The sequence below is a fragment of the Staurois parvus genome, unplaced genomic scaffold (assembly GCF_062004578.1).
Source record: "Staurois parvus isolate SC_StPar_1 unplaced genomic scaffold, SC_StPar_1.0 ptg000147l, whole genome shotgun sequence".
Lineage (NCBI taxonomy): Eukaryota > Metazoa > Chordata > Amphibia > Anura > Ranidae > Staurois > Staurois parvus.
Genome location: NW_028317943.1, coordinates 21,484,438 through 21,511,887, shown reverse-complemented (window position 1 = coordinate 21,511,887; position 27,450 = coordinate 21,484,438). Strand labels below are relative to the sequence as shown.

Genomic DNA, 27,450 nt, shown 5'->3' with positions numbered 1-27,450 from the left:
CCTATGTGTACATGGATGCATAGGCTTTTATGGAGTTAAGTTTAGGAGATTTCGCACAAAAAATGCCAAAAGCTCCTAAACTCGAGTTTAGGAGCTGCTTGTGTACATGAAGCCTTATGCCTTCTCTGAGTCAAGAAGATCAAGCACAGGGAAAAAAAAGCACCTCTAAGTGCAGTATGTCAAAACATTTATTGGGGAGCAATGTAAAAGCACTTACATGGTGAAAAAGGTAACAAAGCTCAGGTACGTAAGGTAATGGCTGAGTCCTCGCTGCAATAGCCGTGTCCACGCTAAGGGAGACTGTGGATGTCACAACTTGTGACATCTCGGGTTCTGATAACTTTCATTCACTGTAGAGCAGATTGGGGAATACTTGTTCCTCCATCCGCTCCTACTCCTACTCTCCCTTCTGAACCTGTTTGTTGTGGTCCCGGGGACTGGGGGTGAGCCCAGGAACCAAGGAATAGGGGTTGCACATACCATGCTGTGAGCTTTTTTTAGTGATTCGATTTCCATGGTATGTGGAACACGTCATTGACAGTCAAAGGGTTAAAGTGTATGTTAAGCCAGAAACATTTTTTCTCACTTGTATATATAGTTGGGAAGGATACAACTCCTGTCAGGTTTTTACTGGCATTTGGGGCTTGGTTAGAGAAACTTCCAGGGGATGAGGGAAAATCTGCAACAGCGACATGAGCTAACAAAGAACTTGCTGACAGAAGGAGACATCAATGTGAACAGAGGGATGACTCATCACTTTACTGCTGCTCCTTCACTGCCTCTTTAAAGGTTGGGGTCTTGGAGGTGACCTAACTGTATTGTTTCAATGCATTAGAGCAAAGGCTGGGCACCAACCTGGATGTTGTGTCCAGCAACCCTCTGTATATCTCAGGATTAGATGAACAAAAAAATTATAAATATCTTTGTAGGTAAAAGAGCTCATGTATCAGGTGACACATTCACATGCTATATGCAATAGGTCCAAGCAATGATGGAGAATAGTGATGGGATAATTTGCCCAGGTTCAATTCATCAATTTATCAATGTTCTACAAACCTGAACTTAGAGGCCAATCCCACTGATATATATGGGGTTGTGAGTCTTGTTAATGTTTGGCCATTTTTTTAGCTAAAATGCAAAAAGTAACAGGAAGCTGGGCACTGCCATGGGAGACATGTACCAATGCAAAAAAAAAAAAAAAAAACGTACTACAGGGAGAGAGCTTATTTGTGTGGCTTCATGAGCAAGACTGAAAATTCACATATCCTTTGGATAATATGCTTGTGGATACCTAAGCCCTCATGTACACCTGAAGTTTTGATAACGCAGGTAACATTAGCTGTGTAAAGTCACATTAAAAATTTGAGTTTTTCAGCTTTTTTAGCATTTTTGCATTAGCGCTTAGTGGCGTTTTGCTGCGCTTAGCAGCATTTTCCCACGTTTTCATTTTTTAGAGCTTTTTAACCCCCCCATTTTTTTGGGGTCAAAAGAAGGTCCAAAAATGCTGCTTTGTGTTTTACCGCGTTTTCAGCGTTAGAGTGTTTTTACAGCTAAAAAAACTCCTCTGCAAACCCACTAGATCTGGGGCTTTTTTCCCGCCAAAAAACATCCCAGCCAAAATACGTTGATTACAGCTTATGTATGCATGGACACATAGGATAACATGCTGGGGGGTTTACTGAAAAAATGTCAAACGCCAAAAACAGCAGCTGTAAAAAGTCAAGTGTGCATGAGGGCTTAAAGCTGTACATGGTGTCATGGAACAGAAATTCTCAGAAACAGCATATTTGGCTGTGAGTCTTTTTGATACAATTAGTTTGGTTAACAAACACCAACAGCACCCCAAACTGATTAATTTGCGGTTAAAGCAAAGGTTTTTTTTCAGCTAGCATTAGCTGCAAAGTGCTTTTTTTAATAAAAAAATAATTGCCTGCAATGATTGGCAGACAGAAATTGGCCAGCAGTTCTCCATGCCTGGCCTTGTTTTTGCTGATGAAAAACTGTCTTATTGGTGATCACTTTCTTTCACGCTCTCATCAAGAATTAAAGTGCTACAGATGATATAGCACTGTAAAATTGGCCAACAGCAGGTCAGTTTTTAATGAGGGACAATTGGCCATAATGTTATACAGCAAAACTGAGCAGGCAGGTGTTTTACCACCTTTTGGCTAGGTTCACACTAGTGCATGGGCACGGCAGCCAATTCATTGAAATGAGCTGCTGTGCCCACGTACACTTAATTATGATAAAATTATTCCTCCTGAATTGACCAGCAGCATTGTTAAAGCGTAAAGAGATCATATCATATATTTCTACAGCTATACTGGACTTATGGGAAGCAATCCCTATACAAAAATAAATCTTCCTGTGCAGATAGTGCTGGGAGAAGTGCTGAGAACTGGCTTGTGAAGCAGAAGGGTGTACTTTGACCAGCAGTTGGACAGGATATACAGTAGCATGCTTGAGAAATGACAGGAAAGGCTGCCCAGTGTATGTGTGAACTCATGGTCACATAGGGTGTGAACGATTTGAACATAAGTAGAGAAAAAAGGAATGATATCTTATATAATATATATATATATATATGTACAGCTGCATCTACCAAAGTCACCCATCTGAAATCTGCTTACAAAGGAAATAATAAAAGGGTGACATGAATCTTTTATAAATGCATCAATACTTTACAGGGTTATTGTTTTGTAAGGATAACCTGAGTTTTACAGATCTAAGCCCTGCTGGAAATAATCACTATAGAGCATAGTTGCTCAGCCAGTACAAGTACCCCAAGGGGATCTTTTCCTCTCTGAATAAACTCATTACATTAGTACAGTATACTAGCAAATGCTAAATTGGACATAAAAGTAACCAGAGAAATATTTAAAGTGGTTGTAAACTCTCACATATTGCCAGTGAAGCGACTGACCTCTGGTGATACACAGAGATTAAACAAATAATCCTACATAAATTGTACCTGTTTAAGTATAGCCATGTTTCCCCTGCATCCATTCAAAGTGCAGAGTTTACACAGGATCTCTCAGCTCTTAAAAGCGGGAGGGGGGAGCTGTTATATTAGTGAGGAGAGAGCTCTGAGAGCTGAGTGGAGGGAAGGGACACACTCCCATCCACACAGCTCACAAGAACAGAGCTGAGGCTGTCAATCTACTAGAGATCCCTCTTGTCACCAATTTTCTCTTGGTGTCAGGAAAACTTGACAGAGGTGATTCATGAAGATAGCAGAGGAATGAGGCAGCAGAGAGAAATGACACATAGTGCTCTGGATCTGGAGACAAGCACACACTATAGAGGGATATGCTTTGTTCGTTTTTCATGTCTGAGGTTTTCATCCACTAAAACACACAGAAATATTGGAAAACACCAACACCAACTGCAGGCACAATCATGACTGCATATTAGTGTGTTGTGTTAAAAAGCCAACTTGCTTCATCTTTTATTTGGTCTCCACCATTTTCCCCCATTGGTTTAGCCATTTACATATTATTATTGATATTATTATTATTATTCTAATATGGAAAGTATATAGTGCCAACAGTTTGCACAACAATTTACAAATTGGACAGAGATAGTACAGTTACAATACAATTCTATATAAAGAGGCATTGGTGACGGTGACTGTTATTATGTATAGTAGCTGCTATAACAAGAATTTACAGTATGTAAGGTTAAAGTGTTATTAAACCCAGGACCCTACATTCACTATATCTGGTCTCCCACAGTACACACAACATGGAAATGCATTTATTTTAGTAAAAATAAACTGCTAAATACCTTTTCTCATCAGTAGTATTCAGCAGTGACTTCTATCAGTGTCTGGCCAAGCACTGGTTAAAGCTTGTAGGAGGAGTTTTCATTCTCAGCTGATTTTCCTAAGAGGCTGCATGACCCCTTACCCTTTGTCTGGACAGTGCTGATTGGCCCTGTGCTTATTACATGCTCTCAAAAAACCCCCCCTAGCAATACACGGCAAAATGAGCATGTGCAGAGTGCCTTCTAGGGCTCCTAGCAGATGGTTTGGGGACTGTGGAAGAATGGAAGGATCAGAGAAGACAGGATCAAACAGCCTTTTTTACACAATGGAGATGATTAACCCCTTAGGTTCCACAGTGAGTATAACAAGCATGCTTTACTGCATATACAGACTGATTTTACAGTGGTGGGTTTAGTAACACTTTAAGTTCTATGTTAGAGAAGGCAGGGCCTCCCAAAAAGTCTGCCTCAGTATAAAAATATGTACCTGTCCATCCGAAGTTGGCAGACAATGCTTAATACATCCACAACACCTTCTTCCTTCAGCTGACGACATCCAATAGAAGTAGCAATGAAGCAGCCAGTTCTTCCAATTCCAGCACTGTAATAATACAACAGTCAGTTCATTCTGCTTTGCATGCATAAATAATCAAAATAAAAGTATTCAAAACTAATATCTTTGGAGGAAAGTCTGGACTTAATTGGAAACTATAACATCTATCACTGGTGGAGCATGTTACCTCTTGCCTACAACTGGCTGAACAGCCAATCGTCCTACCCGAACGCTCTCACCTGATGAGGGGAATGACATTATCAACCCCATGTACGCTCTAACACCATCCAATACAGAACTTACACAAAGGGGTAGATTTACTAAAACTGGAGCATGCAAAATATGGTGCAGCTGTGCATGGCAGCCAATCAGTTTCTAGCTTGTTCAATTAAGCTTTGCCAAACAAACCTGGAAGCTGTTTGGTTTCTATACAGAGCTGCACCAGATTTTGCACTCTCCAGTTTTAGTAAATCAACCCCAAAGTCTCTTCAACCTGTCTTTGTGCTGGGAAAGCGCCACACATTGCACTCCCAGCACAAAGACCGAGGTGTCACTGAGAGCCTCGGGTCCCGTTCTAAAAATCGGGACCCAGGACTCCCGATTCCAGGTCACATGGTCGCTGTGATAGCCTCTGATTGGCTATCACAGTGATCAGTCACCGTGAAGCCCACCCCCTTGGGTTTTTTCTGTCTGAATGGAGGAGAGAGATACATTGTATCTCTTTCTCTCCTTGCATAGAGAAAAAAAAACAACTGTTTGTACAAAAAAGATAAATGAATAAATATTCAAGAGAGATTGTTAAAAACGCTTAAAAAGCTTGAAAAGAATAAACTGAAGCTGTAAACAGATTAAGACATATCAGAGGAAATCACCTTACCCTAGGTTCACACCTAATCGTTTTCCGCAGCATTTTGCGGAAACGCACTACAGAAAAAATAAAGAAAATAATACCTAGATCAAGGTTTGACCTAGTTCAGTGCCAGTGTTAGTGTTTGGGTCAAGGTCAGGGTCAGAGGTCAATATATATATATATATATATATATATATATATATATTTATTTTTTATTGATATCAGTGCCAGTTAGTGTCAGTGTGTTTTAGGTAAAAAAAACAAAATGTGCACTATTGTTTCCGAGCTGTAGTACAGGTACAAACAACAAATTACATACACATATATGGTATCGCTGCGATCGTAAGGAGATGGAAAATGTATTTTGGGTTGTTCTTTGGTGGTAGGTTATGGTAGTAACAAGGAACACACACCTAAATATAAAAAAATTTGGCCAGTTTTTCTTTGATACTAAAAAAAAATCAGGAGATATCCATTACCATTACCACCAAATGAAAGCCCAATTTGTCCTGAAACACAAACCAATGTATAATTCACCTGGATGTTCAAAGTAGTTGTGATGACATGTACGGTTTTACTAACACATGTCAAAATTGTAAAATTCTACTAAGTCTTTAAGATTTGTTTTACCCTTAGGCATGAAGGGGTCAAAGGATACCTTCCCCTTCTTTAACATGTTACACCCGTCGGATGCAGTAGTGTAAAGCATGTCACCACTGGAGTCTAGAGCAGTGGAGACATATTCTCTGGAGTGACGAATCATGCTTCTCTGTCTGGCAATCCAATTGAAGTGTCTGGGTTTGGCGGTTGCCAGGAGAACGGTACTTGCCTGACTGCATTATGGTGGAGGGGAGATTATGGTGTGGGATTGTTTTTCATGGGTTGGGCTTGGGCCCCTAGTTTCAGTGAAGGGAACTCTTAAGGTGTCAGCAGACCAAGACATTTTGGACAATTTCATGCTCCCAACTTTGTGGGAACAGTTTGGAGATGGCCCCTTCCTTTTCCAACATGACTGCACACCAGTGCACAAAGCAAGATCCATAAAGACATGGATGAGCGAGTTTGGGATGGAGGAACTTTACTGGCCTGCACAGAGTCCTGACCTCAACCAGACCTGACAAATCCGTTTCTGGAAGAATGTTCAAACATTCCCATAGACATACTCCTAAACCTTGTGGACAGGCTTCCCAGAAGAGTTGAAGCTGTTACAGCTCCAAAGAGTGGGCCAACTTGATAGTGAACCCTACAGACTAAGACTGGGATGCCATTAAAGTTCATGTGCATGTAAAGGCAGGCATCTCAATTCTTTTAACAATATAATATATAAAGTTGTGTTCAAAATAATAGCAGTCAGACATCACAAACCTGATCAATCACTGTTTTTGGTAGAAATGATATTTCTACATGGCAAATAATTTACTAGCAGGTGTAGTAGAGTAATAGAAATCCAACAGACCCAACAGTCATGACATGCATGCTGCTGATTCTGTGTAATTGAATCACTAATTGAAAGGGGCATATTCAAAATAATAGCAGTGTGGAGTTCTATTAGTGAGGTCATTCATTCTTTGAAAAACAGGTGGCAATTATTGCCCTTATTTAAGGAAGGAAGGCAGCAAATGTTGTACATGCTGGTTACAGTGCATTTCTCTCTGAAATTCTGAGGAAAATGGATTGTTCCAGACATTGTTCAGAAGAACAGCGTACCTTGATTAAAAAGTTGATTGGAGAGGGGAAAACATATAAAGAGGTGCAGAAAATGATAGGCTGCTCAGCTAAAATGATCTCAAATGCTTTAAAATGGCAACCAAAACCTGAAAGACATGGAAGAAAGCAAAAAACTACCATTCGAATGGATAGAAGAATAGCCAAAATGGCAAGGATTCAGCCAACAATCAGCTCCAGGAAGATCAAAGAAGGTCTAAAGTTACCTGTGAGTACTGTTACAATTAGAAGACGCCTATGTGAAGCCAAGCTATCTGCAAGAAGCCCCCGCAAAGTCCCACTGTTGAAAAAAAGACGTGCTGAAGAGGTTTACAATTTGCCAAACAGCACATTGACTGGCCTAAAGAGAAATGGCGCAACATTTTGTGGACTGATGAAAGTAAGATTGTTCTTTTTGGGTCTAGTGGCCGGAAACAGTTTGTCAGATGACCCCCAAACACTGAATTCAAGCCACAGTACACTGTGAAGACAGTGAGGCATGGTTGCACAAGCATCATGATATGGGGATGTTTCTCATACTACAGTGTTGGGCCTATTTATCGCATACCAGGGATCATGGATCAGTTTGAATACATCAGAATACTTAAAGAGGTCATGCTGCCTTATGCTGAAGAGGAAATGCCCTTGAAATGGGTGTTCCAACAAGACAACGACCCCAAACACACCAGTAAACGTGCAACATCTTAGTTCCAGACCAACAAGATTGACATTATGGAGTGGCCAGCCCAATCCCCGGATCTTAATCCAATAGAAAACTTGTGGGGTGACATCAAAAATGCAGTTTCTGAGGCAAAACCAAGAAATAGAGAAGAACTGTGGAATGTAGTCCAATCATCCTGGGCTGGAATACCTGTTCACAGGTGCCAGAAGTTGGTTGACTCCATGCAACACAGATGTACAGCAGTTCTCAGAAACAGTGCTTATACAACTAAATATTAATTAAGTGATTCAAAGGAAAGCAAAATCTTCAAACATTTTTCAGTTTATATAGTGAATATTTAAGTTTGTAAAGAAGAATACAAACACTGCTATTTTTTTGAACAGTCTAATATTCACTCTTCTTCAATTTTTTTAGAGGAACAACACAAATGTGATAAATTTTTCTTCATGTTTTGATTTGGAATAGAATGTGTAGTGTTCCCAATGCATTTGTGTGTATGGAAATAAAAGCTATTAGAAGGATTTTGAGCTTTATTCACTTTTTTCAACACACTGCTATTATTTTGAACACAACTGTATATAGCTATTTATACAGGAACATGGAACAGTAAACAAGTAAAATATGAATGTCACATCTACAATTATGTGGTAAATCATGTTCTTACTGAGAATGAATTAATACAGAGAGCACAGGTGCCCCAACCTTTAGCCACTCTTCTCAAACCATCTTTCACTGTACTATCTACTTTATGATTACTGATATAGTGCCCATAGACATTAGATCACAAATGGCCAGATTCAGAGACAATGGGATGGCTATGGGGCACTAGCAGCCACCACTAACAGGGGAAGAGGTGATCAAGCAGGTTGGTAAGCCTTGCTTGATCGCCTCCTGGCTGAAATTAGACAGTACTGGAAGTGTTTGCAGTATGCCATCTGACTAAACCAACCTTGCAATTTGTTTTACAGGACAGAATAGCTTCCATCCACTGCCATAGAAAAAACTTGGTAAAGGGGTCCTTTGGATAAATACTGAATCCTGTGTAATATTTCCAATCAGGTTAAGCCATGATACACTCATTAGGCTGTGCGACTGACCATCAATGTATTCATGGCATTCCCTAAAGACTTATTCCATAGTTCAGTAGGGGTGGGAGCACATACCATTACTTGGTTCTGTATATATTTTTTTTATTTTGGTACTGAGGCTGCTGTGGGCTGCATTGTTCATAATCATTTAATCAGCTAACAGAACATAAATATCATTGAGATAATAAAAAATGTTGTTAGGAGAAAATATGAAAAAGACATAAAAGTAAAACGGTAAAGACTCCTCATGGTCAACCCTTTAAAGCCCAGCTTCAGGAAAAAAAAAAACTTTTCCCATGCAGTCAGGGTGTGCCTGCACAGCTTATACTCACCCCCCAATTCTTGGTTCCACTGGAAAACGGCGCTCCCCTATGGCTTGGTCTATGGGGCCTGCTCTGGGCTTGATGACAGGACAAGTCCACTGGGCTGGGGGGGGGGGGGGTGTTTGCAGCAGCCACAGAGACCAGTCTTTTGCTCGGAGTATCAAAGGATTAGGTAAGTATATTTCCCTTCTTCTCTCCCCTAGACAAAAACAAGCAGTTGACCCGTGCAGTGCGGGTGCATCCCCTATGCATTGGAAAACATTTTTTTTCCCGGAGATAGGCTTTAAATACTTCTGTAAAAAAAAATAATTACAAAGCTTTATATGTTATATATATGTAATAAACCTATGTATTTTTTTTTCACAGCTTTGTAAACTTTTTTAGAGAAGCATTTTGGTAGTCGACCATAAGAATCCTTTAATTTATTACTTTCTTGTCAACTTCCATTTATGAAGGTACTAGTCTCCGTCATACATTAAATAAGATAAATTTACTTGTGGCTTATCATTTTTTTTTCTTTTACAATATATGAAAAAGTTGAACCTTGAGTTTAAGCCTGAAATGATCACAATCTCTAAGATGCATTTTGAAAAGACCAATCAATCTCTGTGGGCCTGAATGGCCTTATTACTAAAAGCCTCTTTCCAATGTGGCTTCCTTTCAAGAACATCACCCTTCAAATTAATCCACACTCACCCATCATCTTTCTGACCTTTATGGTCCGAAAAGGTGCTTCCATTGAACATAGGTTGACAGGTGGTGGGTATTAATTGAATATGTTGGGCTTAGATCCAAACCTAAGGAAAACATGTCCCTAGTAATAAAGTGAAATTGGGAATAGAGAGGCACATAGAAAAGAGCTTCTAACAAAAATAACAGCAGACACATTGCAATGCCTGTCCAAGGAAAGTTTTTTTTTTTTCTGAAAAACATTAAAAATGTCTGACTGGTTTGCTTTCAGTTATACAAGGATGCACATGCTGCTCTTATTTTCCTATAAAGACATTTTTTCTAGACATCCCATGTTTCCTTAGTACATTCCAATCAGTCTCCTGAACAGGAAGCAGGCCTTGTAGAGGAAAACATCTTACGTGTGTAGTCAGGATACAGAGGTATTTGTATGTGTACACTATGAAACAGACAAATGACTTTTGAAAGTAATTAGAGGTCATACACATGTACTTCTTTAGGAATGTTATTTTTATACGTGGGGAACCAACAGTGGTCATGTTCCCTGCCAGCACACTGCCAACATTTCTATTTCCAGGTATCCTTCTATGTATGTTGTACTCAACTATATCTAGAATGTGCATTGCTTTATTTTTATTTTTTATACATTTTTGTAATGTTCCTATATAAAATTAAATCTCTAATCAAATGTTTAAAAATGTTTAACTTTTGGGTTAAAGTGAGGTATAACAAAATACTTAACGTACAGTCATTGCTTAAAGTGATTGTAAAGCTTAATTTTTATTTAAATTTTTTTAAAATAATAAACATGTTATACTGACCTTCTTTGTGCAAAGTATTGCACATAGAGGCCCAGAACCTCCTCTTGTGGTGCTCTTTGCTCCTCCCCTTCAGTGTCTGCTCCCATAGCAAGCACTTGCTATGTGGCTGATGTGCGGGCTCGCTTCCTAGCTGGGCTCTTTGTGTCCATAGACACACACAGTGTGGCCTAGCTGTGCCTATTCAAGGAACAAGTGATTTTCCCCTTAGAAGGCCACTTGCACATGAGGCCATTTGGCTCCACTGTCCTTCCCGGCATTTTAGTGCACCCAGGAGTGACAGGTGCAGCGTCCAGCTTTGCTGCCTATAGACTATCAAGGTCCAAGGCAGAGTGCAGCTGGAAAGGGCTGCACACTGTACCAAGTGATACCTGTCTTTAAGGCCCCATGCTTTCAGCCCCATCCAGCCACAGTCTGCTATGGACTTTGATAGATTGTAGGCAGCAGAGCTGGATGCTGCACCTGTTCTTTCTGGGTGCAGTAAAATGCCATGAGGCATGCACCGCAGTTTTCTGGCCTTGTGTGTAAGTGGTGTTAAAGTGAATAAGGAGGAAATTATTTTTTGTTAGTTTTTTTTAAACAGAAAAGTAAACAGTACCCAACACAGAGTAGTGGCTGTGGGGATATGAAATAAGCTCCCATGTGCCACGTCCTAATAAAGCTAGTATAGATTGACCAAGACAAGGAGACCAGAAATTTGGACCTTAGAGGCACTGCAACAATGTTCATTAAAATCGTTTCTTTATTAGATGTACACAATTACGCAACAGCACATAAAAAAAATCACTAATTGGTTTTGCTGTATGTATTGTTGAACATTGTGTATTTGTATTCTTGTTGTATATATTGTTGTTACCCATGGGCATCGTGTGGTCGGGGGACCCTTTGGTATATTCAAAATATGTTTAATGATGGACAATACAACATGTCATGTTATGTTATATCTATACTCACTTTTTTTCTTATGTAGTAATTCCTGAAGAAGCGATATTCTCACGAAACATGTTGAGTCACTATGGTTATTGACATCTGATTCATGTTCTCTGATACCCTTACCAGGATATGGTATATTTGCATGGATTAAGATTTTATGTATCTATGAGATTTGTAACTGCATAGACTGTACCACCTCAATGGGGGTCCTACAGTCTTAGCAGATGTTTTTTATGTACTGTTGCGTAATTGTGTACATCTAATAAAGAAACGATTTTAATGAACATTGTTGCACTGCCTCTAAAGTCCAAATTTCTGGCCTTCTTCTCTTGGTTGATCTATACCAGTTTTTCAAATAGAATGGGAAGAGTTCTATCCTCTGACACTCTTTTAGTATTGCCTGTGGCCCTTTTTAACTCATTTCCTGTCACATCACATAACACCAATGCAGGAAATTATTATTATACAGGATTTGTGCCACGCTTTGCAATATAAAGAGGGACAGTACAATTACAATAGAGAAGGAATAGGAGGGCCCTGCTCATGAAGGAAATAAGGAGAAATCTCCTTCACATTGTTATGAACAACACTAAAAACCTGACAGCGGATGTAACCCTTCCCGGTTCAATCTAAAACTAAGATCAAAGTTTGGCCTGGAGTTTTAAAGTCAAAGTAGAGGCCTTAACATGGTTCAACCAGTATTTCAGCGAAGACTTTGAGACACTTCTCACTACCCAAATGCTTTCTGCCAAGAACAGAGCAACATAAAGGATATGTGCATTTTCTGACAAAGTCTACCAAACTTTTCTCCCAAGGTCTGAAGTACCCCACTCTCCCATGTCCTACATGTCCTCTACCTCAAGCCCACCACAATATTTACATCCTGCCATCAAATTTCTTTTATGCTGGTTGCACCTGCACAGCCAATCCACATGGACTTCTATGGGAACGTATCACGAGTGTCTTAGGGCCCTTTCACACAAGAAACTGCACGTGAATTGCAAAGGAACGCTGTGCAGTTCCTGTGTGATTCACATTCAGTTCTGTACAGTGCAATTTCAGCCCATTCATTTTGAACAGGCAGAAACTGCACTGCACCGCACCAAAAGTAGTGCATGCATTACTTTTTGAAACACACTGAAACCAGATCACATGGTACTTTTGTAGGAATGCGATCCGGTGCAGGCAAACGCAGTGCTTTTGCGACCTGCGTTTAGGGTGACTTTGTATTGACACCTGCTGCAGATCGGAAAGGCAGTGTGATTGAAATACAGTGTGAGAAACCACAAGGGAACGCAGGCTTCCCGCACCGCGTTCCACCGTGAAAGGGTCCTTAACCTCCCTGGCGGTATTTCCGAGTGTAGCTTGGGGTAGAGTTTCAGTACCAAAAGTGGTAACCCCGAGCTACACTCGGGCTTACCATGCAGTGCTGCATAGGGATTCCTTATAGCGCTTACCTTGTCCTTCGCTCCCGCGATGCGTCCCCTGCAGCGTCCCTGGCCATCTCCTCCGGCCGATGCCGGCATCCGGCTTCCGTGTTCCGGTCCCTGTGACATCGGGACGTACGGGCGCCGGAACCGGTGGCAAATTTGAAAATTTTAAAATATGACTTTTTTTTTTAAATGATTATTACATAGTAAAACACTGCTGTTTCAATGCATTTCACATACATTTTGTCCCTACTGCTTTGTCCTGTGCCCTACCTACATTTTGACTGTTCTTTCTGCCTGGAAACTTAGAAATGTCCATGGCATCCAAAAAGTGTCCCTTTATGTCAAAATCGGTTTTAGATCAGCTAGAGAACAGCGATAGTAAATTAGAACCACTTGCAGAATTGAGTGATAATGATTCGTGGGGAAATTCGTCATCAGACACTGAAAACAATTTTGCGACTTTGCTCAGAGATGTGCGAACTTGGTGCTATATTTCAAATTTCAGTGTTTTTGGTTTGATTATATTATTGAATTAAATGTATTATTATTTTATTGTTATTTTTTATGATTATTTATTAAATTATAATTTATGATTTCATGTTTCAAGTTTTATCATATCTGGAATGTTTACTAGACTCTTGTTCGGACAGATTTCAGTGAGTTATTCCTAAATTACAGGCCTACAATAAAAAAATGATATATTTCCATGCAAAAAAATGTACCGCTTTCAGGACCAAAAATCTGAAATAATCATACCTCTATGGAGGTTAAAGACTGCAAGGATTGACTACACAGGCATGGCCAATGTAAAGCTAATTCTACTGGCAGGATGCGAAAAATGTGGTGGGATCAAAGTATGTGTCTTTCTGTGACAATGGAAAGTGGGGTACTTTAGCTTTGGGGCAAGGTGGAGGCAAAAAGATAAGTGCAATTTGATTAATGATGCACTTATACTTTAATCAGATAAATAAATCAGTCACAAGTGATAAGTAAGGTTGCTAATGTTTGCCCATTTTAACTGACCATACCAATACAATACAGGCTAGTGGCAACTATAGTGGAAAACATTAAAGAGGAATTAAACCGAAAAGCAAACATTTATTATATTTCAGCTTACAAATTCTTAAACGTGAAGCCTGTATTAGTTTTTTTTTAGGATTTCTTTCTTTTATTTTCAGACACCATAACACAGGAAGTGTGCTACTAGCCAGATCACCAGGTGAAAACAAAGGGGGAAATAAGCCTAAAAAAAGGAAACTAATGCAGCCACCATATGTATGGATTGATAAGCTGCACTTTTTTGGATTTGGATGTAATACCACCTTAAGGAGCAGCAAATACAGAAGAATTTATAAAGTGGAACTGATTTTTATATTCATCCAGCTGTAGAACACAGTGCTAAAGCATTACACATGGCAGAATTGCTTTAATGCAAAGTGAGCTGCCTGCTTGCTGTTATAGTGTTTTGTTCCAACTGCAATGTCATGCTGTGTGAACTTGTGGCAGACATCAGAGCAGGAATCCCCAGTGTCCAAATCCTATTTAACCATGTGTCTAATGTGTTCTATTAAAATGCAGACTGGCATAGGAGAAAGCAGCATGAAGAGCTCTTTACATTCACTAAGCAGCTTGAGTGAACTAAAATGCCTAACAAAAGATCACAAAAGATCAATGGGTGAACCATTGATATTGCATCACAGTATAGGATTACTACTGACAGAATGACTCTGTTACTATTGACATGGTATAGTGATCAGAAACAGTTTTTTATGTCTCCTTGGATGTATTTTTTTCATCAATAGACCTTCTCGTACAGTCAGCTGATGTACAAAACTCAGTTTACCAGTTGCACTGCTGAGCTAAAATCATAAAAAGCGCATAAGGGCTCATTTACACTTACTTCAAAATGTGTCATTGGATACACTTTTTCAAAGCACTCTTAATGCCAATCAAAGCACCTGTCACTAAATAAAATAGTAAGCTTACAGTCCTGTGTTTGCTTTGCTTTGCCTCAAAAATGACACCCCATGACGCTTTCATGATGCTTCAAAGCATCTTCAAACCCTTCATAGAAGTCTATGACAAAGCACACTTGCAGAACCTGCAGCTTTTGAGAGGCTTTCATTCAGCTTCACTTTGTTTTGGAGGTATTGCAGGTATGAGATATCTCAGGATCAGGGGCGGAATGACAACTCATGGGGCCCCCGGGTAATAGGGGATCATGGGACCCCGTGTCCTTGCCTAAAAAGCCTAAAGTCGAAACTTTTTTTTTTCATGTTGGATAGCGTAAGGGAGGGCTATAACCCTGTTAGTTTTATCTTTGCCATCTGTGTCCCATTGGAGAGATTTTCCTATACTTCCTGTCCCATAGCCAAACCAAGTGAGAGGAAATCCCTCCAATGTTATCACCAGGGTCACCAGAGCTTGTGTCCCCATTGGAAGATTTCCCCTCTGTTCCTGTTCTGTGGACAATCCTAAATTTAGGGCTTTCTTTTAATTTTGATAATGGTCAACAGGACAAATAGGGAATCTTTCTAACAGGGACACAGACAGCAATAAAAAAACTGACAGGTGTTCTAAAATTAAAAAAAAAAATTTGTATTTAGTTCTACTTCACGTTTATTGTTAGAAGCAATACAAAAGAAGTGTGTATACTCAAGAAAATATTCCCACACCATTACACCACCACCACCAGCCTAAACTGTTAAAACAAGGCAGGATGGATCCATGCTTTCATGTTGTTTACGTGAAATTCTTCCCCAACCAGTCTGCCCATTCTCCTTTGATCTCTAACATCAACAAGGTATTTTCATCCACACAATTGCCGCTCACTGGATATTTTCTCTTTTTCTGACCATTCTCAGAAAACCCTAGACATGGTTGTGAAAGAAAATCCCAGGAGGTCAGAAGTTTTTGAAATACTCAGAACAGCCCATCTGACACCAACAACCATGCCACGTTCAAAACCACTTAAATCCCCTTTCTTTCCCCTTCTGATGCTCGGTTTGAACTTCAGCAAGTCGTCTTCACCACGTCTAGATGCCTAAATGCATTGAGTTTATGCCATGTGATTGGCTGATTAAAGTGGCCGGTGAGTGTATATTCACATCATATCCACTTGCCTATGTGCATGGCAGACAGTGTTTCTAGATGGGTTCAGGGAGCCCTGTAGTCACCAATAGACAGCATTCAGGGGGAAATAATAACAAATAGTAAATAGTATCAGAGTCTTTGCCCCCAAGAACCCCCTTCCCCAGCCGCCATTGTGGTATAGGCCATAACGATGTATCCCTGGTCCTACAACCTCCTGAGATACTTATATCATATCTCCCAGGCTGCAGGATTGGGCACATGGAGCAGTCGGAGGGAGGACCAAAGGTAGCCAGCTGAAGAGCATCAAGATGGAAGAGGGACCTGGTGTATGTCACCTGAACAGTGGATTACAGTGGGAAAATGCTGGATTCACTGTGTGGGTGACTATGTGCTTTGAAAAGAAAGCTATGCTACAGGTCAGAGGAAAAATCATATAGGGGGGGGGGGGGGAAGGGCTGAGTCCTGTTTTAAGAGCATCAGTGACATCCCTTTTATTTCTTTGTAGAGAACTGCAATCTATCCACTGTTAGTGGTGCCCAAGAAAGGTTTGGGCACAACTCTAGCATCCATTAAGCATCATAGAATGTATAACAACTGTCTTGTTTGCAGTGACATTAGTTCAGTTCATTGAACTAGAATAGGTTATAAAAGGATAGTACACTTTCGAGTAAGACATGAGGCCAATCATAGTGGAGGTTCAGGCTTTTGCAAGAGCTAAAATGGGATTACTGAGTATTACCTGCAGTGCACTACCACAGGACCTCTGCCAGTAAATGTTTTTCTGTCTTCATCCACATCCAGCATAAGCTGAAGAAGAGGCTGAGCGCTGTCTGGAGTCTTGTGATCAGGCCAGGAGGTATACCAGTAATGTTTAACAATGTGTGACTGACTTCCTTGCTGGAAAAAAAAATGAATTTAGTACATAATTCCACCAAGAAATAGATTTTTGTCGATCTACTATCTACACAGCATACATTAGAGTGGAGGCAGCTTTACACACCATCCCATTGGGAATTCTGGAGTCTAGTCTCTTAAAGGGCTAGCATAGAGCAGAGGCGTCCCTAGGGTTGGTGTCACCCGGTGTGGTAACACGTGGTGTCACCCATTCAGAGAGGAAAGAGGTGTAGAGGTAAAATGAATTTCCCATGAAGATATGTGTCCCCTGAAACAATAGGTTGAACCTATAAGGCGTTAACTGATCTTGCAACCCATAGTGATCTGTGGGATCAGCTTCAGCTGTTTGCAGCCTGTAAGGGGTTAACTGTGGCAGCTCTGTGCTAAAGTCGGAGATCAGCTTCTTTGGCCTGAAACCGGCACATGCGCAGTTGCTTCAGGGAATACATATCGTCACGAAATACTCATTTTACCGCTACACTGGGGGCAGCTGTCACTGTGCCGGGAATCCGGGATCACCCCAATAACTGGCCAGGACCTTCACAGAGCCCAGAAGCTCTGCTGGCATCCTGCTCCTGCACCCCCTGTCAGCATCCGGCACCAGGAAAAAATGGAGATCACAGAGGCTGCAACCTACCAACACGATGATCCCCCTCCTGCCCATGAACGCAGTGCATCCCAGGCACCTGAATTTCTCATGTCCCCAATCGCTCAGGAGATCAGATCTGCGAGAGCCACTGGCAGACATGTTGTCACTTGTAAACACAGAATCCAGACTTCTGTGTTTACAAGTGATAGTGGTGAGCCGGGAACAGAGGGGGCCTGAACCAGAGGTGGTGGAACTGAGTTGCACCACGTTACAGCTGAAAAAAAGCCCTGCTTATAAGTCTCTATTTATAATGAGGAGTTAGCGCACCACATTTTGTTGTGTATTTATACATTAGAGATCATTTATCATTACAGACATAATAGTCATTACACTTGGTGGTATGACCACTTCATTCATTTGTCCTATCATTACAGAGAAATCTACTTTTGTGCAAATATTTGGGCTTTAGCTAGGTTTTCTGAAAATACAGTGAATAAATTAAGTCAACTCGGTAAGTCTATGCAAAACCTCTCTTTTTATATACATGTCAGGCCCTCCAGTAGTAGGATTTCCCTCCAAAAAACAGAAGTATTACCGCTCAGGAAAACAATCTGGATCAATCCAAGACAGGTGCAGGCTCTGGCTCACCACCACACATGATGCAATAGGAAGAAGGGTTAGCGGCACACCGGAGGATTGATGAGTATAGTGAATATTTATTGATCCATAGGACACATTAAACACCAGGACATGTATACAAGACCTGTTAACGCATTTCACATTTTCTAGTGCTTAATCATAACCAATGATTATGATTAATCTCTTTGCGCCAGCGTCTCCTAGCCCTTTAAGAGTTTCAGAAGCCGGGAGTCGGGCGGGTTTTAGGGTCATGTGACCACCATGATTCGTCGTCACGGCGGTCACATGATCGGAAAAGGTCCCGATCGCAAGGGGAGATCAGAGCCTTTCTGTGAGTCATGGACATATCAGCACATATGCATTTTCTAATGGCAGGCAAATATGCGGCCGCTCAGTGTCAAGGCCCAGACGCTGAGAGGCCACATATTTGTGTGTGCTTGGCATCTGAGGGTTAAGCACGAGATCATGTGAAACACGTTAACAAGTCCTTTATACATGTTCTGGTGTTTTATGAGTCCTATGGATCAATAAATATTCACTATACTCATCAATCCTCCGGTGTGTGACTAACCCTTCTTCCTATTGCAGTAGGATCCCCCTGCTGGAATTTCTAGCATGCCCTGCCTTTTTCTTAATGGAATATACAGGAACATGTTTTTAGCTGTCAGGCAGAGGTGGAAACTCAAGCATTGAGGTCTTTCTGCTGGAGAACAGAAGAAATAAAGGAAGAGTGAGGGTAACTCAGCCTGCCAGAATCTTGATCTAACTATATGAGTGAATTGCAGGCCATAAACAGCTACTTTTCTGTTACTTTTATAAATAAGCATTCTGAAAAATGCAATTATAACACAATGAAACATAACAGTTTTTTTTACTCAGAATTTCTGCTGTTGCCCACCTTCATTGGGAGGTCCTACAAATTCTGAATCGTTGATCAAAAACGGACACATTCAATTAATTTAAAATTGCCCTATAACACTAAATGTAGGGCTGTTTTAACTCTGTAACATATAAAAAAATATTAATGAAGTAATGAATTACCTTTAATGTGAGAATTCGGATAGTATAATATTCATGTTCATGGACACTGTTGACAAGCACTTCCACATTTCCATAAATTCCTCTCTTCTCCGGCCAGTAAAGCACACACTTCTATACAGGAAAAAAACATTCTGTTAAGTTATTAACTTTTTTTAATGGTTATATTTATCAACTCAAGTACACAGATAAAGTAGGAGCAATTATAACAACCAATCAGATCAGGTTTAAAAATGGTAAGACTAGAAAAATATTGACTTTCATCTGGTTGCTATCGGTTACTGTACTTTATTTGTACTAAACCCAGCTACTCCTTTTTAATGCTAGCCTTAGCATTACCGTATGTGTATTTCCACTTGTTATAACTTTTCTAATTATGTGACAAAACATAAATGTTCTGTAAACCATATACTCCACATTCTTCAAATGTACCATTTTCTTTTAAGACAAATTCCTTTTCAACTCAAGGATCATTTCACTGTAGGTACCTAGTGCAATCTATCCATTATGCAACACAGTTTAGCTGAATTAATATATAAAACAATAGTACAAAATACACAATACTAATAAGGGAACAACTGACCTGGTACAGGGTTATGGAGAGCCACAGAAGCTTGTAAAACACTTATAGCCATAGTGCAATCACTGCCTAAAAACTAGTAACAAGCTCCCTTATAAGATGACTAGGGGGAAAGAAAACATTGAAAAGTTCAGCTGCCACCCATTCTGGAAATGTTCACATTGTCACATTATCTGATCTGCGGCCCCTACTCCTCCCAATGAATCTAAGGGAAATTATAAGCATGGGAAACAAAGGACTAAAAATATAGCTTCACCATGACCAGCCTATTCATTACATTCTCTTCTAACCCTGCAACATAGTTAATGTCATGTGGAAAACTTGTCAGTACAAAAGTACCAAATATATAGCTGTGAAGCAGAGATCATAGTATCATTTTTATATTTTCCATTTGTTAGATGCAAATCAGGCTGCTTGTCAACAAAATCTACGCCACAATTTTTTCTGTGGATTTGCAACCCCTGAGCCTGTTATCCTGCACAGCCAAATGTGACTGGTCAGAGATAGGATTTAACCGCTTGGCGCTGGCGCCTCCCGACCCTCTAAGGGTTCCACAAGTCGGGAGGGTGGGGTTTTAGGGTTATGTGACCACTGTGATTTGCTGTCACGGCAGTCATATGATAGGGAAATGTCCCGGTCGAAAGAGGAGATCGGGACCTTTACGTGAGGGCGCGAACTCTCAGCACATTTTTTTTAATAGAGCGCAAATGTGCGGCTGCTCGGCATCTAGGCCCAGACGCCGGGAGGCCGCACATTTGCGTTCGGCTGGCGCCAAGAGGTTAAAGCAGAACTACAAGCAAAAACTTCTTTACATCTCCTTGTTATTGATTTCCCACCTTCACTGAATATGTCATTCATCTTCTGGTTCACTCAGTAGTTGCTCTGAAATAGCCTATTCATTTTCAAATCAAATTGTTAATTCTCTTTAGTTTCCTGCTTGTAAGACGCATGGCTGCTATTCTTCCTTTTCACCCCAGCCACTGGTCTTGGCACACCTCTTCTGTAGTTCTTTCTCCAGGAAGCAGTGATGTAATTCAGCCCCACTTGCAGTGGTGGTCAAAACCCAGACTTTCAGACACAGTCAAAAAGTCTATATGGATACCTTTTGAATGGCACAAATTTTTCATGTGAGGGAGGCCAACAATCACATGGAGCAAACCTTGGGCAACATATGCCCCTATACCATCATTTTCACCTCCTCTTGACCACATTATGTTGTTTTCGAAACTATTTGCTTGATTACAGCCACCTTATTCAACTTTGTCTATGTATGGAATCTAGGATACAAATACAATTGAACAGCCCCTAAACAGGGCAGATTTAATGAGACCTGTTATCAAACTGGAGTGTATCTTTTGAGGAAAATTTGTGCACAAAAATCTACGTACATATCTTTGATAACCATATACTGTTTATGGTGGACTTTGAAATAACTATCCAGCATACTGGAAAATATATATTCTTCGTGGTCACCTTTCCAACTTCTACCTATCTATATCTATTACTGTCCCTGTTTTCCTGAGACCTCTCAGTAGGAAGTTACGATAAACTTTTTTAAAATTTAAAATATGATATATGAATCCTATAGGCCCCAGAACATGATTGTTTAACACGTTGTCGTCTGGCCTATAGCGGAGTGATGGCCGGGCGGTCCTCTTCTCCCTGTGACTGAGTGTCATACGACATCCTGTGAATCGTACCACGCATGCGTGCTCTCGGGGGCACGCAGTGCAGCTGTTTCTGTAAGGCTGTGTCCCTCGGACACAGCACTTCCCCGCTGGAGGTAAAGAGCCAATGACAGGTCACAGCTGATCATAAGTGTAAACACACAATGATCACTCACTGTTACTATCTTCTCCTTACACACCAGAACCTAGGAACAGTGAGTTTTTCAAACCCTTTCACCACACCACACTGAACCTACTAAAGAGTCCTTGTCAGTGCCACCAGTGGATCTGTCATATCAGCCCATCAGTGGATCTGTCAATGGAGCCATTAGTGGACCCATCAGTCTGAGAAACGAGGAAGTGTTGGCCATGCAGTGGAGGGATAAGAGAGATGTTTACGTCCTATCCACCATCCACAATGACACCTCAGTGGAAAGCAGCGGCCATATCCAAAAACCTGAATGTATCCACGATTATAATCGGTTCATGGGGGGGTGGTGGATTTAAATGACCAGATGCTACAGCCCTTTTTGTCAACAAGAAAGTCCCTTTTCTGGTACAAAAAAGTTGCAATTTATTTTTTGCATTTGGCCATTTACATTATGCCTCATAGAATATACGTTAGGGTGTTTGCTTTCCAAAATGGTGTCATTTTGTGGGTAATTCCATTGTCCTGGTCCTCCAGGGCCTTCAAAAATGTGATAGGTAGTCAGGAAATTAAAAGTGTAATTTATGCCTCTAGAATGCCTGCTGGTGCTACTTGGATGTTGGGCCTCTGTATGTGGCCAGGCTATGAAAGTCTCACATATGTGGAGGAGTAGCAGAATGTGTTTTTGGGTGTAATTACAAGTATGCATGCCGTGTCTGAGAAAAATAACTTGTTAATAGGACAATTTTGTGTTAAAAAAAAAATAATAATAATTTTTTCATTTTCCCAAGAATTGATGGAAAAAATGACAACTTCAAAAAAATCACCATGCCTCTTACTAAATAGCTTGGACTGTCTATTTTCCAAAAAGGGGTCATTTGGGGGGTATTTTTACTTTCCTGGTAAGTTAGGGCCTCAAGAAATGAGATAGAACGTCAGTAAATAAGGTGTGATCAATTTTCAATTATGGCTTGTAGACTCTATGACTTTCATACAGATTAAATAATATACCCTGATTTGGGTTATTTTTATCAAAGAAATGTAGCAGTAAAAACGTTTGCCTAAATGTATGAAGAAAATTTACTTATTTGCTAAATGTTTTAATAGAAACAAAAAAAAAGGTTTATTTTTATTTTCGCCCTTTTTTTTTGCTTATTTTGCAAAAAAACAAAAAAAAACCAGCAGTGTTTAAGTACCACCAAAATAAAGCTCTATCTCTGTGAAAAAAAATTATAAAAGTTTTATTGAGGTACAGTGTAGCATGACTGAGTAATTGTCATTCAGAGTGCAAGAGCACTGAAAGCTGAAAATTGGTCTGGGCAGGAAGGGGGTAAAAGTGCCCTGTATTGAAGTGGTTAAGGGTTTTTAGTGGAGTTTGTTTTCTTTTGAGTGTGTTTCTTTGTAATTTTTGTTAATAAATGAAGTAGTTTTTATATTAATGATATTTGTCAAAATTATTCTTACTTTTTTATACAATAGTTAAAAAGTGATTTGTGTAGCGGTATTGAGCTAAATCCATTTTTCCTTTTTTGCTTTTTGAAATTACAATCTCAAGAGCATGAAGGAGATCCCAGGAGATAGGCAGTTACTCTAGGAGAGCTGGGCAAGGCCGTAGAAGGTCCTTAACCTATCAGCAGGACCGGTATCTACTCCTTTGGAGGAGGAGGAGGAACAGCCAAAGCCCTACAAAATGACCTCCAGCAGGCCACTGGTGTGAATGTCTCTGACCAAACAATCAAAAACAGACTTCATGAGGGTGACCTGAAGGCCTGACATCTTCTAGTTGGCCCTGTGCTCGCTGCCCGGCACCATAGAGCTTGTTTGGCATATGCCATTAAACACCAGAATTGGCAGGTCCGTTACTGGCACCCTGTGCTTTTTCACAGATGAGAGCAGGTTCACCCTGAGCACATGTGACAGACGTGAAAGGGTCTGGAGAAGCTGTGGAGAATGTTATGCTGCCTGTAACATCATTCAGCATGACCATTTTGGTGGTGGGTCAGTGATGGTCTGGGGAGGCATATCCATAAAGCGGCACACAGACCTCTACATGCTAGATAAGGGCACCCTGACTGCCATTAGGTATCGGGATGAAATCCTTGGACCCATTGTCAGACCCTATGCTGGTGCAATAGGTCCTGGGTTCCTCCTGGTGCACGACAATGCCCAGCCTCATGTGGCAAGAGTATGCAGGTGATGGGGGCCATTCAATGGTATCAATTCCTGGAGGATAAAGGCATTGATACCATTGAATGGCCCCCATGCTAGACTGACCTAAATCTAATAGAACACCTCTGGGATATCATGTTTCGGTCCGTCCGATGCCGCCAGGTTGCACCTTAGACTGTCCAGGAGCTCAGTGATGCCCTGGTCCAGATCTGGAAGGAAATACCCCAGGACACCATCTGTCATCTCATTAGAGCATGCCCCAACGTTGTCAGGCATGCATAAAAGCACGTGGGGGCCATACAAACTACTGAGTACCATTTTGAGTTGCTGCAGTCAAATTTTAGCAAAATGAAGCAAAATGCTGCATCATTTTTTCACTTTGATTTTCGGGGTGTCTTTGAATTCAGTCCTCTGTAGGTTGACCATTTTCATTTTCATCAAACGATGGGGCATCCTTTCGTTCCTAACACATTACCCAGTCCATATCAATATAGATATCCAGCATGATAATCTTCCCCATTGAGATCTGATGTGTTCCAAGTGTTTCTTTAATTTTTTTGAGCAGTGTGTGTATATATATATATATATATATATATATACACATACAGAATATATCAGTCATACAGTTTGCTAAGGAAGTGTGGCCACATCAAACATGTTTTTCAATTCTATTGCAGAGTGCAATCTAGGTCTGTAGACCTCTTTCAGTCCTGTCTGTCTGTTCCTTATTGGTGCATCATGTCTATTTGACCAGTGACCAGAGAGGATCACTTTGACACAGCTGTCCATCTTAAACATATATTGGAATATAATGAGAACAGGAATCCCTGTTTTTAGTTTTCAAAAGTTAGCTAGACGTAAGTAGGGGGTATAGCAGTGTGCAGATGGTTAAATGAGAACTCCTTTGTAATTTTTCTCTTTACCTTCTGTATTGGTGACAACAAAAAATGTGGGATTTTCCAACACTTTCTGTCTTGGTAACAAAAGACCATCAAGACAAGCAGAGAGGGCAAAACTTTCCAGGGGAGAAAGAGGCAGTGATGAAAACTTGATAGGGGTTCTCATTCTTTCTCATTCCATCCAAAACTAAAATTAAAAGTTTTTGCTATTCATAGACTTTAAGGGCTGGTTCACACCAAATGCAGTCCAGTCCATCATAAATGAATGCACAGTGTTTTCCATGTATTCTAATGGCCGTAGTTTAAACTGGTGCAAAAAAAAAGTAGAATATGCTGCATTTTTTCTGCACAGAAATGTACTGGAAAATAGTAAAATGCTTAAAAAAAGCACCAAAACGGAGTATGGTGTGAACTGTAACCAAAAACACATCCAGAATGCATCCAGAGTGCGCTTTTGTGGTGTGAACTGACGCCAAGTCTTCTGAAAAGTCTTTTTACAGTGCCATGCTACATTATGAAGAGCTGGAAACCAAAAACTGTGTGTCTTTCTATATACATGAGCAGGTCAAACCATCAGCTGAAACAATTGGACTCACTGATCGGACTGATCTGAAATCCAAATAGGAGATAGTTGACTTTTACGGTTTTGCTTGATGAACTGAGGCTACAGCAATGTTCACAAGAATTAAGGTGACCACCAGAAGAGCAGGAAAGCAGGTTAAAATGTTAGATTCATTATTTATTTTAATGAACGATACCTCATTTTTTTCCTTGAGCTTGGTGATCATAACAATAACAGGAACATCTTCTTGCCAAACCATTTGCCAGAAGTCATTTACTGTGTTAATCATTGGTCCTTGTGTAGCAATAAAGGTCTTCTCCGTTCCACCATAACCCTGCAGTAAATCAGAAAGCTTGTATTTACTTGTATAGTGGATATACTCTATAACAGTGTTGTTTTTACATAAAGAGAAACTCCAGTAAGAGGATAGAAGCCATTAGCGTCTAACATGCTTTATCCATAAATATGTAGAGGTCCATGCTTTCAACATCTTTGCACTCCTATTGACAGTCAGATTTTAAAAGAGTAAACAGGTGGCGCACACACCTAGTACATTATCCAAGGTTTATTCAAACATATAAAAGACAAAAACATACTCGCAGACAAAGCATGTATTAAAGCATTTGCATAATGAAGATGGCCACAATGGCAGGTAAGGTGTTCCAACTGTCAGTGCGGTCAAGAGGCTGACACGTTTCGGGGACAAGTCCCTTTCCTCAGAGCAGCTCTACATAGAAACCAATCAGCTTCCAGGTTTTACTGTCAAGCTTAACCACTTGTCCTCCACCCTATAGTAGACGTACTGCTACAGGGCGGCGTGGCTGCACAAAATCACGTATATATATCAATCATCGGGCCCGGCCGGCATTTCCCAGCTGGCACTCGGCGATTGTCGGCAAAGCTGACAGGGGAGAGACCTGTGTGTAAACAACACAGGTCTCTCTCCTGTCAGCATGGACATGCTGCTCTGTATGTCTCTGCACAGCATGTCTCCAAAGCAAAACACACACAGCACACAGTTAACCCTTTGATCACCCCAGATGTTAGCCTCTTCCTGCCCAGTGTCATTAGTACAGAGTCAGTGCATTTTATTAGCACTGATCACTGTATTAGTGTCATTGGGATGTCAGTGGCAGTTAGTCAGTTGCCACCCAGGTTGGAAAGCCCACCACAGTCCCGCAGTCCCACTATAAGTCGCTGATCGCCGCCATTACTAGTATAACAAAAAAAAAAAAATTCTAGTATAAATACCGCCATTTGTAGACGTTATAACTTTCACGCAAACCAATTAATATACAAATATTGGGATCTTTTTTTAGCAAATACATGGAGCAGAATACATTTTGGCCTAAATTTATGAAGACATTTTATTTTTAAAATTTTTATTGGATATGTTTTATAGCAAAAATTTAAAAATATATTTTTTTTTTCAAAATTGTCGGCCTTTTTTTGTTTAAAGTGTAAAAAATTAAAACGCAAAGGTGATCAAATACCACTGAAAGAAAGCTATATTTGTGGGAAAAAACGGCAAAATGAATTTATGTACGGCATTGCATGACCGCGCAATTGTCAGTTAAAGTAACGCAGCGCAGAATCTCAAAAAAATGGCCCGGTCAGGAAGGGCGGCAAATTTTCAGGAGGGCAAGTGGTTAATTTAAGCTGAAGTTAGAAGCTGATTGGCTACCATGCAGAGCTGCACCAGGTTTTGCACTCTCCAGTTTTAGTAAATCAACCGCAATGTGACAATATTTAGGCCTCATGCACACTGCAGTTAAAAAATGCCCATTTTACAGGCGTTTTAATTTTATTTTCCTCTGCCTCTAAACGTCCCTCAATGTTAGTCTATCTGTGCATGCACACATAGGCGTTTACAGGTGTTTAGAAGCAGGATCATTTAGAGGTAGAAAAAAACCCCTTCATTTTAGTGTCCTGAAGAGGAGTCTTTGGGATGAAAAAAAGCGCATAAACACGCATAATAAATTAATATTCTGAGCAACAGAATGCATTGATACTAAACATGTGAACACGCATATATACACATGAACGCGCATAAAAGTGCATGCACAAATGGCGTTTACCATGCTTTTCAAGCTGCTTTCCTCCTAAGCAGGGGCAGACTGACAACTCATGGGGCCCCCGGGCAATAGGGGATCATGGGGCCCCTGTGTCCTTGCCCAAACTCAAAAAAGCCTATGAAAAAGGTACCAGGGGCATCTCATGGGGCCCCCTACTGATCCCGGGCCCTCCGGCAGTGCCCAAGTTTCCAAATGGTCAGTCCACCCTTGCTCCTAGGTGTCCTTTGGTGTACAGTGTGCATAGAGCTTTAAAGCGGA

The 27,450-nt window shown here is 40.6% G+C and overlaps 1 protein-coding gene across 1 annotated transcript in view; it reads right to left on the bottom strand.

Moving 5' to 3' along the window:
• PTPRR (protein tyrosine phosphatase receptor type R) overlaps positions 1 to 27,450 on the bottom strand; it is a 227,503-nt gene that overhangs the window by 5,325 nt on the left and 194,728 nt on the right. Inside the window, exons 10-13 of the mRNA XM_089674106.1 lie at positions 25,314 to 25,451; positions 19,096 to 19,206; positions 16,672 to 16,829; positions 4,253 to 4,366 (exon numbers count right to left, since the gene is read on the bottom strand). Coding sequence (XP_089530232.1) covers positions 4,253 to 4,366; positions 16,672 to 16,829; positions 19,096 to 19,206; positions 25,314 to 25,451 — 521 coding nt within the window. The remainder of the gene's footprint in view (positions 1 to 4,252; positions 4,367 to 16,671; positions 16,830 to 19,095; positions 19,207 to 25,313; positions 25,452 to 27,450) is intronic.